General features: G+C 42.1%; 2 protein-coding genes across 2 annotated transcripts; one reads left to right on the top strand and one right to left on the bottom strand.

Moving 5' to 3' along the window:
- The first annotated feature begins 284 nt into the window (after nucleotides 1–284).
- LOC137613037 (putative beta-lactamase-like 1) lies at nucleotides 285–6,380 on the top strand. Its single transcript, XM_068341866.1, has 7 exons — nucleotides 285–408; nucleotides 564–679; nucleotides 1,659–1,762; nucleotides 1,872–2,029; nucleotides 2,422–2,633; nucleotides 3,527–3,632; nucleotides 3,798–6,380. The coding sequence occupies exons 2-7, from the start codon at nucleotides 574–576 to the stop codon at nucleotides 4,774–4,776; spliced, it is 1,665 nt and encodes a 554-aa protein (XP_068197967.1). The 5' UTR covers nucleotides 285–408; nucleotides 564–573; the 3' UTR covers nucleotides 4,777–6,380.
- A 608-nt stretch (nucleotides 6,381–6,988) lies between these two features.
- On the bottom strand, nucleotides 6,989–11,562 carry trappc6b (trafficking protein particle complex subunit 6B). Its single transcript, XM_068332110.1, has 6 exons — nucleotides 11,365–11,562; nucleotides 11,219–11,286; nucleotides 9,684–9,801; nucleotides 9,517–9,600; nucleotides 9,279–9,372; nucleotides 6,989–9,107 (listed from the first exon to the last, which is right to left on the bottom strand). Exons 1-6 carry the CDS (start codon nucleotides 11,443–11,445, stop codon nucleotides 9,076–9,078), a joined length of 477 nt encoding a protein of 158 aa, XP_068188211.1. The 5' UTR covers nucleotides 11,446–11,562; the 3' UTR covers nucleotides 6,989–9,075.
- Between the last annotated feature and the right edge of the window lie 2,458 nt (nucleotides 11,563–14,020).

The following is a 14,020-nucleotide window of genomic DNA, read 5'->3' as shown; positions in this document are numbered from 1 at the left end:
ATAGATAGATAGATAGATAGATAGATAGATAGATAGATAGATAGATAGATAGATAGATAGATAGATAGATAGATAGATAGATAGATAGATAGATAGATAGATAGATAGATAGATAGATAGATAGATTAGCAAACTTAGGTTCCACAGCTCTCCTTACGTTGGGCTCTGTGGCTGAATCTCCCAGCAGATTATGATGTCACAGTGGAGTGGGAATAGAATATCCCTTCCTGCGGATGTGGGGATCACAGTTGGGATTAAGTGTGTCTAGGTAGCGGACCGTGTTCGGTGAACACTCAGCAGGACTCCTGCTGGACTCCCGGTGGACTTCTGGTGGGACATGAGGAAGTGGAGTTACGCTGGAGAAGAACAAACGATGAGTGACGTCTGAAGAGTTGTCGACCTGTTGGGGTAAGCTAAAGGACTTGGTCTCTATCTGCTGTTTGTCAGGGACATTTTTAGACAAGTCAAAGTTTTTATGTCTTCACAGAGAGAGAACAGAATGAAAGTCAGACATATGCTCTCCCTCTGTAGGCTCCATTTTTCATGTTAAATGTTTTTCTCAGCTCCAGCAAGATGAAGGTGAGATGGACCATGCTGGGAATGGTGGTCTTCTTTCTGCTGTCTGTGGTCATGACCTGCTGCTTCATATGGCAGTACAGGATGCCCAAGCTGCCAGCCGGTAAGGTTTGCCGTCAGACCGCCCACACATAGACCTGAAGCTACTTTTGGAGCAGGACTTTCTTAGCCTCTTGCGTCTAATTGCACATAAAGAGGAGCCCCAGCAGGATTACACAAAGCTGAAAATAGTAGTGGCAGGATTATGAGCCACGTTAAAGCAGACTTTAACTCTTGCTGAGTGAGGCGGGGATGAAGCTGTGCTGGTTGTTTCTTGCTCAAATGATCAGATGCTCTTGCTTTTATATGAATCTGCTCTTTATGTGTAACACAAATGAAGATTTGGTGTTTCCTGTAAGAAGCTGTGCACAAACAAACACTATGTGGTGATGCTCTGGTCAGATGGCTCCGTCAGCGTGAATAACACATAGTCAAACAGAATCTATTGAAACATCTTCTTCCAGTATTCATAGGTTCATATATATCATATGTTTGAGTGTTAGCCTAAACAATAGTTCCCCGAGATTTGAACATCCAACCAATGAACAGTCAGTTGGTCAGTTGGGCACTGTCTGTATTTCATTTTGGAGTCAAGCAGTCCGTTCTCAAACGGACCTTTCCCTTTGGTTGACGCAGAGAAACTGTCTGTCCATGGGTACAAAAGAGCGACATGATGGAAGGATATTTCCTGATGGGGCTTGGTGAAAGTGTCTGTTCAGTAAGCAGGAGGTTCTGAGTTCAACCCACATGCTGCCCACCGTTCCACCTTGTCTCTCCACATTTGCAAGTCCATAGTCACTTCGAGTGGAAAAATAGAATTTTCCCATCCAGATATTGATAATCTTCTTTGCACACTGTACTCTGTTATGAACTGTTAAGCCAGCGAAGTGTCCCTTATGTACTTTTCATGGATCCATTAAGTAGGATCCAAACTGTGCATTTCCGGTTGTACACTTGCAGTCTGTATCCTACCACAACACAGACATGTTGTGTGTGGTATGTGTGTATTAAATGGTGATAATGCTGTTTCCATTCCACCACAGACGTGAATGCAGAGGAATCTCCAGCACAGGAAATGTGTCCTCAGTTCCCTGAGCCTGTTCCCCTCAAACATCCCATCATACCGCTGAAGGCAGCCCTGGAAAAGGTGACTCTCTCCGACTGTTCGTGTTTAAGTGCATATGTTACCTGCCTTGGGTCTCACTGAGGTTTCTCTTATAGATAGATGTGGGGTCTCACTGAAGTTTCTTTTACAGGTAGACATGCTTCTGAGGTCGAGCGTTCACCCCACCAGGTTGCCAGCCATATCAGCCATTGTGGTTTTAAACGACTCTGTGCTGTGGAATGGAAACTTTGGCAAAAAGAATAGAAGTGACCCCTCCTCTTCTGCACCCAATGAGTACACAGTGTACAGGTGAGGAGCATCACAAATGACTGGGTGGTGCAAAGTGATGTCGTGAAGTAGCGTCTACCCATACATACAGCATACTACCATTAAGACAACAATAGGTAACAATGGGCCAGTGAATACAGAGTTCTGCAAGCCCTGCAGGTTCATTCATCATTAACACACACGATGCACCCTGTGGGTAATTCATCTCTAGGGTAATGCATCTGAACTCGAGATAGGGGTTAGGATTAGTCCGTCATTTTATTAGTTAAGCCACATATATGTATCTACATGATCAAGGAGAACCACTCACCAAATTAAAAGATTATTTCAGATCTGTGCAGCATCGGATATGCATTTATCTAATCGAATGAAATAAGAATGAGTTACATTCATTTTAATCACTTCGATTGCAGAATTGCAAGCCTCTCCAAAATCTTCCCTACGCTCATGCTGTACAAGCTGTGGGAAGAGGGCCTGGTGGATTCTCTGGATGACCCATTTGAGAAATACGCTGATAACTTCACAATCAAGAACCCACTTGGAAAAGCTAGTGGGCCAACAACGGGGTCTGTCCAGACCCGCTTTCCTGCCCTCACTCTACGCAGAATGGCTAGCCAGCTCTCCGGTAATCCCAAAGTTCTGATTAATGATACGTCAATCCCCTTTGAATTAAACTATAATATCTACCATAAAATAGGGCTGCAGAGTGACTACCAACACTGGCTTGTTGGGGGGTTTTTTTAGCATCACAGCATCATATTTTTATCAGATCCCTTACTTGAGTTAACAATTGCATTAATATGACTTCATGGTATTATCAAAATGTTTAGCAGTATCTTGTGAAGAAATCACACTAGCGTCTAGACTCTTGTTTGGTATAACTGACACATGTTGAGAGCCGATTACAACACCTCAGCTAACCTGTGCTTGCTTGAACACAGACTAGCTATAAGTAAGCTAAGCTGTTTCCACAGATGGAGCTAATCAGCTCTGGGCACTCAAAATAAAAAAAGAAGGGATTAACAGAGGGGGAAGCCCCTCTGAAAGAGTCCATCCCATCACAGACTCAAACCATGATATTACCATGTGAAAGTGGGACACCATTCACACTTAACATGCATCCGAAGTCATTGAAACATTGAAATATTGTTAAAGGGGTCATGGAATCCATCAAAGGGTAAAATTAGTCTTTCTACCAAATGTCTGAGAAATCCATGCCGATCCTGAACAACAAATTAGTGCCATGGGACTCCTGGCAGAACAGCCAGTGAAACATTGTATGAAGCCGTTCACCGATAGTCAGCTTCTCTGCTACCTGTCAAACACACATGAATCATGGTTGTACTGAGAGGTCGATGATGAAGTGGATTAAATTCTCATGCAGGTGTAAATAGATTCTTTCCACATATAATTACTGACACTGTATACCTTCAGAGGAGCCTCCATATTTATGAATAGCACACAGATCTATGCACCACTTTTACTCACCAAGGTTTTCTACTATTTTCCTCTTCTTAGGGTTGCCCAGAAGATTAAGGTCAACCAATCTCCTGTGGAGTGGAGACACAGCGACGGCCCTTGACTTGTTACAGGATGATGTCCTCGTGTCAGATCCAGGCACAAAGTAAGACTGTGTTTCTTCTGTTCCGTTTGCTCCTGCTGCCTTCAGTCATTTAGGCTTATCTGTTGTGACAAAGGAAGGAAAGGGTCTACGTCTTCTGATAGAACTTTGGCTATTTTGGATCCAAATTGGTCTTGCAAACATCTGCTGTTCTTTCCCCTTCTTCAGATGCCATTACAGCAACGTTGCATTTTCTTTATTGGCACACATCCTGGCCAGGAAGGTAACTGGCTCCGACTTTGAGAGATGGGTTTCTGATAACATTCTGGAGCGGCTCAGCATGGAAGACACTGGTTTCACCTTGACTCCAACCATTCAGAGGCGGATGGCTGTAGGCGTTTACAACAATGGTCAACCTGCCCCCCATTACAACCTCGGCTGGTACCGACCTGCTGGCCAGATGTATTCCACAGCTGCTGACATGGCTAGACTCATGATGGTTCTTCTGGGTGGTTATGGTGGGACTTTGCTCCGCCAGGATACCCTCAACACAATGCTGACCCCACTTTTCCGATGCCACAGGAGCTACTTCGCCAATTCCACTGGCACACCGTGGGAGATCAATGAGCAGTTTGGGTATGATGTAGTGAGGAAAGATGGCGATTTGGACGGGTATGCAGCCACCCTCTCCTTGGTGCCGAGGCTCAAGCTTGGGATTGTGATCCTGATGGCTGGGGTTCGTCCAGCGGACAAAGATGTTGTGAGCCAAGCCTACAACTATCTCATCCCAGCAGTGGAGAGCGCTTTCAGGGGTGCTCGTCGGATTGTACGCCCACCACCCAATCCGGCTCCATACATTGGCTTTTTCACATATAGGAACATGACTTTTTATGAGATCAAGTTGGACTCAGACAGAGCACTGGTCATGCAGCAGTTTGGACCACAGGTAGACACAGCAGTGCCATCCAAGTACAGAACTATTCGGCTGGACTACCTGCAGGACAGGGTCTTCAGGGTGGTTTTCGAGAGCCCTTACCCATGCAACCTGAAGGTCCACAGCGCCTCAGTCTCCCTTGAGGCACAAGACAAACAGTTCTTCAACTTTTATCCATTTAACAAGAAAGGTCTGTCACCAGGCTTTGATTCCCCAGGGCTCAACACCTACAAGGTCACAAGGATTGCTGGCAAGCCATACTTTAATTCTTGAAGTATTACATGCACAGAATGTTTTGGGTTTTTGTTTTTCATGATTGGGTCGGTGGATGGTTTATACCCTGTCTTCCTCAGTTAAATGAACTTTTAATGTTATGTTTAATTTTGTTGTTAAAATATTTTATACATATCCAATCATTTAGTCTACACCTTGACTTTGTCTGCTAAATGACAAGCACAGGTTAAATTGATATAAATGTATGTGTAAATGCATTAACATGGTGTTAGCATCATGTGAAAGCGATACCCTTAAGTGCCTAAAATTTGTCTGAGAAAGAGGACACAAATTCAGTTGACAGGAATATTCTGAATTATTCTGTACCTATTAATAGAAAGTAAACATTATCTTAAGAACTGTTTAGTTTAAGTTTTTATCAGTTTTTCCAGACATCGGTAGACATACTACAGTATGGTGAACAGAGACATTTCTGTTAAATTTTCAGAAGAAACCAATAGAAACTCAATACAACATGTTTTGCTAACAAACCTACATTGACATAGTGTGTTTAGTGCTGACTGGCAAATGTTACCTTCCTAAAATTCTAAGGTGTTGTGAGATGATGGGTGTAAACCTGACCTAAGCAGGTAGGATGTCAGGAATCATGACTGAAAATGTCTTGAATTCAGTTAAAATATGCCATAAAGCCTAATGAAACGTGAGCTAGCAAACAGCGGATTGCTTTCATAGCAGACACACATGGGAACCTTCACTGTCTTTTATGTCAACAGTGACCAGTATGTGGAATTCTGTTCGCCTCTCTCCTTTGAGCTTTTTCCTTTCCAGAGTTTCTTTATTTTCTCCAGGTCTGATTGATATTAACTTTGATTCTGATATCAAATATTCTTTGAAACCATCAATGACAAGAACTCCCTGTGGGGCCTTACTGGCATGTAAAGGAGAAATCAAGCAGACAGAAGTCCTAAAGCCAGGCAGACAATAAGGGGATTGGACAGGAGGAAGGACACGAAGAGACAGGAAGAGAAAGGGAAGCCGGTCCTGGTCATTGGTGCCACCTTCATCTACCATCAATGCAATGAGAACTGGACGGATGAAGAGACGGGATGTGACCCCTGCCCCACAGGCAATCTGCTGCTGGTGATGCTTGAGGTGCACCTGGAGTTCTTAACTCCGCTGAACGCATTTTATTCATCAATTTGGACAAAAACGTCACTGTTGGAGTTTCTATCAATTAATGCATTTACTCAAAGGTACTGTTATACTTTTTTGATGTGTTTTTTTAATTAACATGTTTGATTCAATGTTTTTGATCTGTTACAAGTAAATAAAGATTTTGTACAAAGTAGGTGAGTGTCGTCCTCTGGTGCAACGGGAAAGTAATTCTGAGTTGAAGAAGAACAGTTCAGTCACTACGGAGTTTTGATTTAGGCATCAATCTAGTCAGCAATGATTTTGAAATAGTCAAGTGAAATTCATTTGTGCAGTGCTGAATCACACCAGAGGAGGGTTAGAGTCAGGGTTAGGGTTTGGGATAGGGGTTAGGGTTAGAGTTAGGGTTACAGTATGGGCTAGGGTTAGGATTAGAGTTAGCGTTAGGATTTAGGCAAGGGTTAGGGTTTAGGATTGGGGCTTAGGGTTGGAGTTACAGTTTGGGGTTAGAGTTAGGGCCAGGACTTAAGCTAGGGCTAGGGTTAGGGGGTAGGGTCAGGCCTAGGTTTAGGTTTTGGGGGGGCATCTTTTTACACAACAAAGAATTTATAGACAGCTTCTGTTGTTAACATAACAGTCAACAAAATGATTGAAACATTTTTTTAAAGGACTCATTTCTCACGTTCACACAGGTGACGTCACAAGTTACTTGCATACATATACATACATGGTCAATAACCATTCACGGTCAGAAGTTACAGGTTGCTCGATTTTATTCTAGAAGATTTGGGCACAAGGCAGGGTACACTCCGGGCGTGATGCCAGTGCACCGTGGAGACTCATGAAAGACAAACAGGCGTGCACACACTCACACCTATGGACAATTACATGTCGCTGCACAGCAAGGCGGGTTCTGGCTTGAGTTTAGGTGAGTCAGTGCACAGGTGAGTCAGCTGCCCTTAGTACTGTTTTTGAGTTTGTTTTCCTAATTTTGAATCCTACGATTTATTTTCTGCTACTATCGGGAGTGAAAGAAGGTGAGTAGTGACATCAGGTGACAGACTGATGACAGGAATCCTCCTGTGCTGGAGGGTTTGGGTACATCAATCAACCTTTATTTATAATCATATCATTAGACATTTCAAGGCGCTTTAACAGACAGAGAAACCCAACAGAACCCTCCAGAGCAAGCATAAGCGAAAGGGGCGGGTAAAGCTGTCATTGGGGAAGAAACTCTGGGCATAACCCAGACTCTGGACATCAGGTCTTCCCTCTGGGGGCAGTGAAGGACCTGGAGCTGGAGGCCTTGACAGGCCTTGATGTAGCAGCTGAGCAGGACCTCTGGCAGCTGGAGGCCAAGGTGGAGGCTGTGTGTTCTCATCTCGTTTAGTCCAGAGTCCTAAAACCTCTGATGCTGGAGTGTCTTGACCAGGCCAGGTGAGGCTTCTTCTCTTGGTTTTAGCAGTTTTTGTTTAAACTATTTTATCCACACATTAAAAAAGATCTTTTCAGCCAAAGTGACTTTGACACAGATCAATATGTTCATGTGCTGAAGCCACACTTCACTAGCTTCAAGCTCATTCATGGAGACTCTGAGAGCACACAGATCGATGTCTGTCACCCTCCCTGCTCCAGACCACCAATCAGGATCAGGATTAAACCACACCTTCAAAAAAGTCACATGAAATAAACACATTCAATGACATGAAGCTGCAGCACCGGTTTTAAATGCTGTGTGCACCTTCTGCCACCAGGGGGCGCTCAACAGCCACAGCACAGGACGTGCAGCGTGGGATTATGGACTGATTTACTTGTTCAGCGTGAATTTATCGTACTGGATTGATGTTAACAGAAAATATGGTGTTCATAACTTGTGTTCACTTCCGGTTTCCTTGCCTTCTCAGATCTCCTTCCTCACTGACTCTGGAACCTTCAAACTGGAATATGTCTATGTGTCAGTATTATTGGAAACATTTGGAACACTATTGAACACAAAAAAATAATAATAGCAAAACAAACAAGACGTCAACATTTACAATGTTTGGTGAGGTTCCTCACATTCTTGAGGTGCTTTGGTTATTTCTTCAGTTTCAAGCCAAATGATGTTCTCACGATTAAAAGACCCTTTAATATAATGTTATCCTCTCTATGATGTGCAGAAGCATCACTTGTGTAATCCTGGTTATATTGTGAGTTTGACTGGTGGCGGTGGCTGACAAAGCACAGCCTCACTCGGAGGTGGGACACATGGAGGTTAAAGATGTTGCCTCAGAACCATCGACTCTCAGCCTTCATACTGAGACCCTTGCAGTGTGTCGAGTTTTTTCATACAAGGATGTCACTGAAATCAGGAAACTACCCAGAGTGAAGAATATAGAAACTTTGATGAATGATTTCTTTCTCGTCTGCATCGGTACTCCCTACACACAGTCAGTTTGGTCATGTGTGTCTCTGTTCATGGCTGAAACCAGAATAAAGATGGTTGCTACCAATTTCGATTGTTTCCTGTTTGAATGAAGTGCAGTCAGACTAGGAGTGTGAACGCACACAACTTGAGATTTTAATGGCCACAGATTTTACAGAGACGCTGTGTAGAAAGCATGAATACTGTCAAACATCTCCAGATGTCCCTTCCGTCACATCACTGGGACAAACACCCAACAAGATCTTCATGCAGGAACATTTAAAGACGTTGTGAATGATTAAGAGTCTGTCCTCCTCAGTCAGACTTCTGGTGGCTTTTAGCTTTTATTATTTATTGAACGTGTAAAATATGACAATGATAAAACACAAATCAGGCACAAACCTCAGGGGCTCAGCCTGGGGGGGTCTCGACTGCACATGGACTAGCTCTGGGGGCCTGGTGAATGTTGAGGGGCCAATTCATTTATTTCTCTGAGTTCAGTACTTTATGTGCATACGTTATGAGCTGGGAGGGTCAGTGGAGACACTTCATGAGGTCTCAGGTACATCAGGTCTACCTGACTGGATCAATCAGAACATGCTAAGACCAGGTTTGATCAGGTTCACGCCCCTCATGTAGACACAAGCCGTTACAACGGAAAGAGGATCATCATCATCACTCTTCATCTACACACTTTACCATCAAATGCACCTCCAAGAAGATGATATTCGTTCCCTGGTTGATGAGAATGGCTGGATTTCCCCCTGACAGGCTGCTGCCTCCTACATTTTCTGGATCATGACCTGAAATTTACCTGCATACATACGACAGACAGAAGGAGAAGACGTGTTAGTCCACAAATTCATCTGGTTGAAACAGAAAATTGAAGCTTCTGACTTTAATAACTGAGTGTGATCAAGTCTGGATTCATGTCTAACTGAACACACATCCTGGTTGGATGATGGTGGATGGACGTGTGTCTTACATGCAGGCATGATGGACACCTCGGCCGTCACAATGCTCTTCACGCCCAGGTTGGACAGAGCTCCTCTCACCAGGCCACAGGTGAAGGCCAGATACTGCAGAGTGAAACAGGCGTCAGGGTCATGTGACGAGCACCACCCCAAGGCTGATGGACCACACCAAGCATGCTGGTCTAAGCCTGAGAGGACGAGGGGGTTTCTACAGTTCTTCACCAACACAAAACAACCAGGGAGGACTACCTTTGGGGCTTGTTCCAGATACTGTTTTCCAGCTGACAGCTGGCCAAGGAGTCTGAACTTGTTGTCCTGAAGAACATAGATGCCCTGAAACACACAGCCACAGCAGTGCCACACATTTGTGCTGAGAAGGAACCATCCAAACATCTGAGGAACGAGCTCAGTGTTACCTGGTGGTTGGTTCGGAGGTTGTCAATCTGCTTCTTGAACACACAGGTCCAGAAGTCTTTACAGATGAACTTCATGATGTCTAGCTCGTCTTTAAACCGTGCTGTATCTTTGGTCAGTCTAGACAAACGGAGGTGTTAGTTCATGTGTCTGTTACGTCATGATTAAAATGTTTAAATGTCCTGAAAAAGCTGGCCACAACAGTTTAAACCAAACCGGAGCAGAGAAGGGCTTCCAGTGTGACCGTTACAGCCTGTAGCTGCTGATGAGTCTATTCTAATGACCCATCAAAATCAAGTGGTAGCACTGAGTATCAAACATCAAAAGGTTGTTGATATCTCTGATCCTGAATCCAGACAGTCAAAGTTTGTTCATAAAACATGAGAACTGGCGCTATGACATCAGACACGTCTCACTGTATGCTCTAGTAATAAGCAGTCATAATTAAATTATATATTATATGTCTACAACATGCACTCCTGGCCTACCGTATGTCTGTGTGCTGGGTAGGTTTATTATGGAATAGTGTGCTGCTCCGTTCACCTGTGACTGTCTCCCACTGCTCACACTCACACTAAATTGGTATTTTTAACCATGTATGGAGATCTTACTGACTGGAGAAACCTCTTGGATGAGAGGTGGAACGTCTCCAAACAAACCTAAAGCATCTTCCTGATTTATGTCAACCTGGATGACTGAGAACCTACAAAGTTCCTCTAATAAGCTTTCTAAGCAGAGACAAATAAAGTTAAAATCAAACATTCAAAATCAACATAAAATTGTCTCAATAAATAATTCATGACTCCAATAAGCTAATACAGACACATGAAGCATGTTCTCTGTGTTTCACCTTACTTCAATAAAATGCATTTATAGATAACAATAGAGAAATAGATTAGTGTATAGTAATGATAATAGGATAGTAATGGATGGTTGTAGATAATAGTATAGATAATAGTATATTAATAGATGTTAGTAAAGTAATAGATAATACTGTAGTACAGTAATGATAATAGTATGGTAATGATAATAGTACATTAATAATATTACTCTAGTAATGATAATAGTAGATTATTAATAATACTCTAGTACAGTGATAATAATAGTACAGTAATAATAACAGTACAATGACAATAGTATGGTAATATTAGTAGTGCAGTAATGATAATATTATAGTAGCATTTAATAGTGTGGTACCTCTCGAGGAGCCCCTGACCCACTAAAGCCCATATTCTCCAGTTTGGTGATGATAATGATAATAGTAATGATAATAGTATAGTAATGATAATAGTATAGTAATTATAATAGTAATGATGATACTCTAATAATGATAATAATGGTACTATATAATAGTGTGGTACCTCTCAATGAGCCCCTGACCCACTCTGAAGCCCATGTTCTCCAGTTTGGTGATGATAATGATAATAATACAGTAATGATAATAGTATATTAATGATAATGGTTTAGTAATGATAGTAGTATAGTAATGATGATACTGTAGTAATGATAATAATAGTAGTATATAATAGTGTGGTACCTCTCGATGAGCCCCTGACCCACTCTGAAGCCCATGTTCTCCAGTCTGGTGATGTTCCTTCCGTTGTCCTGCAGGAACGACAGAGAAGCGATGAGCCCGGCTCAGACACCGACCACCGGCAGCAGCTCACCGAGCTACCCGCTCACCGTCTCTCCGGTCTCGGACGTCTTGTAGACGTACTGGATGACTTCATTGTGTAGAAACTGGAACGGCGCCTCGTCCGCCATTCTTGTGGTTCTTTAGCAGCAGCTGGTTCCGTTCCGGGCCCACATCCCCACCAACGACGGCCGAAACAACGACTACCGACCGGGCGGTGTCTGCCGCTTCCGTGTTATTCCACTAGACCGGCAGGAAGAGGCGGGGCGGGGCGCTGTCCAACAGTCCGTTACTACGTCATTACCGCCACCTGGTGGTCAGGAGGTTCAACAGCCCATTTTTTTCTTCATCATTTCTCCTAAAAGACACATACAAGCATTAATTTATTTTTATTTTCTCCCATACCAATTTCACCTGCAGCAAAATTTTCATGAGGAGTCTTTATCATTTTGTGCTTACATGAACTTACATTACTCAGTAACAGTGGTGGGCAGTCAGGGCCAGCGAGGGCCTTCTCGGCTGGCCGAACATAAGCAGAGATCATGATAAAATAAATACATATATTATCATGAGATTCAATTAAGGTTAACTTTGATATAGAGAGGACGTACTTTTGTTCTATCCATTCTTTTGGAAAACTCTTATTAATGTTTTCCAAAACACTGCTTTCTTCTTCTACCGTGTTAAAAAGGTTGTGAACAGGGTTGTGTGCATGTTGTTGGTCACATGTTCCATGACTACACGGTTAATGCGTTCCAGGACCACCTGCGAAAAACAAAATTCCACGATATAGCGACCAAGTATTTCTTTTATTATTTATGGTAATTTAAAACGTTTATGAACCCTCTCCCATATCGATATTAAGCCCAGTGTTCTTGTTTGCATGCGTCCTTGCATCTTTGCACATTTTTTGACAGGGATGCATGATTGTCAGACAGCCTTGGACACAAGCTTTAAATGCGCTTCCATTCAACAAAAATATTCACAATTTTTCCATTTCTCCACTTAAATTTTGAACCCGGAAATTGCCATTATGTTTTGATTTAACAAATAAATTACTCGTCACGAGACTCACCTGCGTGATTCTGCCATTTTAAAATCGACCAAATGGAAACATGACGTCTGCACATTTCAGACGCTGCAGTGAGAGAGGAGTTAGTTGGATCCTCCAAAGCAACAATAAAAGTCCTGTTGGGTTTGTCTGTCTGTTAAAGCACTTCAAAATGTCTGCTGGTATGATTAAGCGCTACACAACTAAAGGTTGATTGATTGATTATCAGTTTGCCTCCGAAAAAGATGCAAAAGTTGGAGGAAAAGCAAGTGAAAGTCAGGGCTTGCTTGAATAAAAAACAATCAAAAGTTACTAGAGAAAAAGAGATAGATATTATTGACAGATATTTCTGAAATGTGTGTGGAGAAGGTTCTGTCAGCTTGGTTCAGTGTCCACAGGAGAATATATGAATTAAAGACAAAGAAAAGTATTGAGTGAAAAGCAAAGGTAGAAAAAAAAACTATTACATCTTTCTTTATTTCTAAAATGTTTTTTTAAATGACTACCAGGCTTTAACATTTTGATAAAAATAATACATAATTTGACTCTTTTGTCTTTTCACTTCATCAGTTATGATGTTATTAATAAAATAGTTACAATTAACAGTTTGTTTAGTTTTTATATTGTACTGGCAAAACTCAATTCCTGCGTACGCTTCTACTATATATTCTGTCATTACTTTTGGAATGCATAAACGTCATGTTGGGATGTACAAAATTTTCTTGAAGCACATCCCAGAGATGCACTACTTTCTTGACGTAAAATGAACTCTGTAAACCACCTTATATCTGTGTTATTTTTTCTCACACTTTTATAGACTTGTAACACCCCAGGTGTTTCTGATGGTGGGGAGGTACGATGCACACAACATCTGCGATTACTGTATATATAAAACTGCAGAAACTAGCATGGATCTCAGACAAATGTGTCTCCCTGCAGCAAAGTGTTCATAGTATATTAATTAAAAACGTTCAGTTAAATTTATAACATTATTGATTATGGTTTTTTCTTTTCAATAAATTGTCTTGGCTTGGTTTTAGTTTGTTATCAGAGATTACCAGGAATAGAAAACCTTTGAACATCATGTAGTATAACTGATCTTCTCAAGTCAGAGTGACATTTTGCTTCCTGCTTTCCCCATTTTCATAGCACTCATAAAATCAACTTTTCAACTTGCAATCTGAGCAATGTAGGTCTTGGGAAAGAAGAATTGCTCTTTAAACAGTTGCTCTTTAAACTCTTGAAACAGCTGCAGTTTGTTGTAGTCTTCCCTCAAAGGCAGGACGGATGAACGATGGTGTCGATGCTCACAACAGTTACTGGTCTCCGGTTCATGGTGTGGAGCCACTGCAGCAGCTTCTGAGCAACCAGATATTACTCGAATTTAAAATGCCACTGTGATTGATGTAACCTGCGTTTCCCAGCACATTCAACAAGACAGACACTCTCAACGTTGTCGTACTGAACTGTTTTCTACCTAAAGACCACCTCTATCCCCTTCAAAACGACAGAACTTTCTGCACTACCAAAGTTCTGCATCATTCAACATCTGGAATTAATTGTTCCCATTTTTATTTTACTCTGTTTTGTCCAGAGCAGCTGCAGCAAAGACTCAGAATATTAATATTAATGTCATTATTTTCAGGTGCTGCTTT

The sequence above is a fragment of the Antennarius striatus genome, chromosome 2 (assembly GCF_040054535.1).
Source record: "Antennarius striatus isolate MH-2024 chromosome 2, ASM4005453v1, whole genome shotgun sequence".
NCBI classification, from domain to species: domain Eukaryota; kingdom Metazoa; phylum Chordata; class Actinopteri; order Lophiiformes; family Antennariidae; genus Antennarius; species Antennarius striatus.
This window is presented reverse-complemented; position numbering and strand designations above follow the sequence as displayed.

Bases quoted from the DNA above. Each gene is read 5' to 3' on its own strand.
- LOC137613037 (XM_068341866.1), top strand. From the start codon at position 574: ATGAAGGTGAGATGGACCATGCTGGGAATGGTGGTCTTCTTTCTGCTG. The intron at 1,763-1,871 runs GTGACTCTCTCC...TTTCTTTTACAG, and splicing joins TGAAGGCAGCCCTGGAAAAG to GTAGACATGCTTCTGAGGTC. The intron at 2,030-2,421 runs GTGAGGAGCATC...CTTCGATTGCAG, and splicing joins AATGAGTACACAGTGTACAG to AATTGCAAGCCTCTCCAAAA.
- trappc6b (XM_068332110.1), bottom strand. From the start codon at position 11,445: ATGGCGGACGAGGCGCCGTTCCAGTTTCTACACAATGAAGTCATCCAG. The intron at 11,287-11,364 runs GTGAGCGGGTAG...TCGTTCCTGCAG, and splicing joins CGTCCGAGACCGGAGAGACG to GACAACGGAAGGAACATCAC. The intron at 9,802-11,218 runs GTACCACACTAT...CCGTTTGTCTAG, and splicing joins GGTCAGGGGCTCATCGAGAG to ACTGACCAAAGATACAGCAC.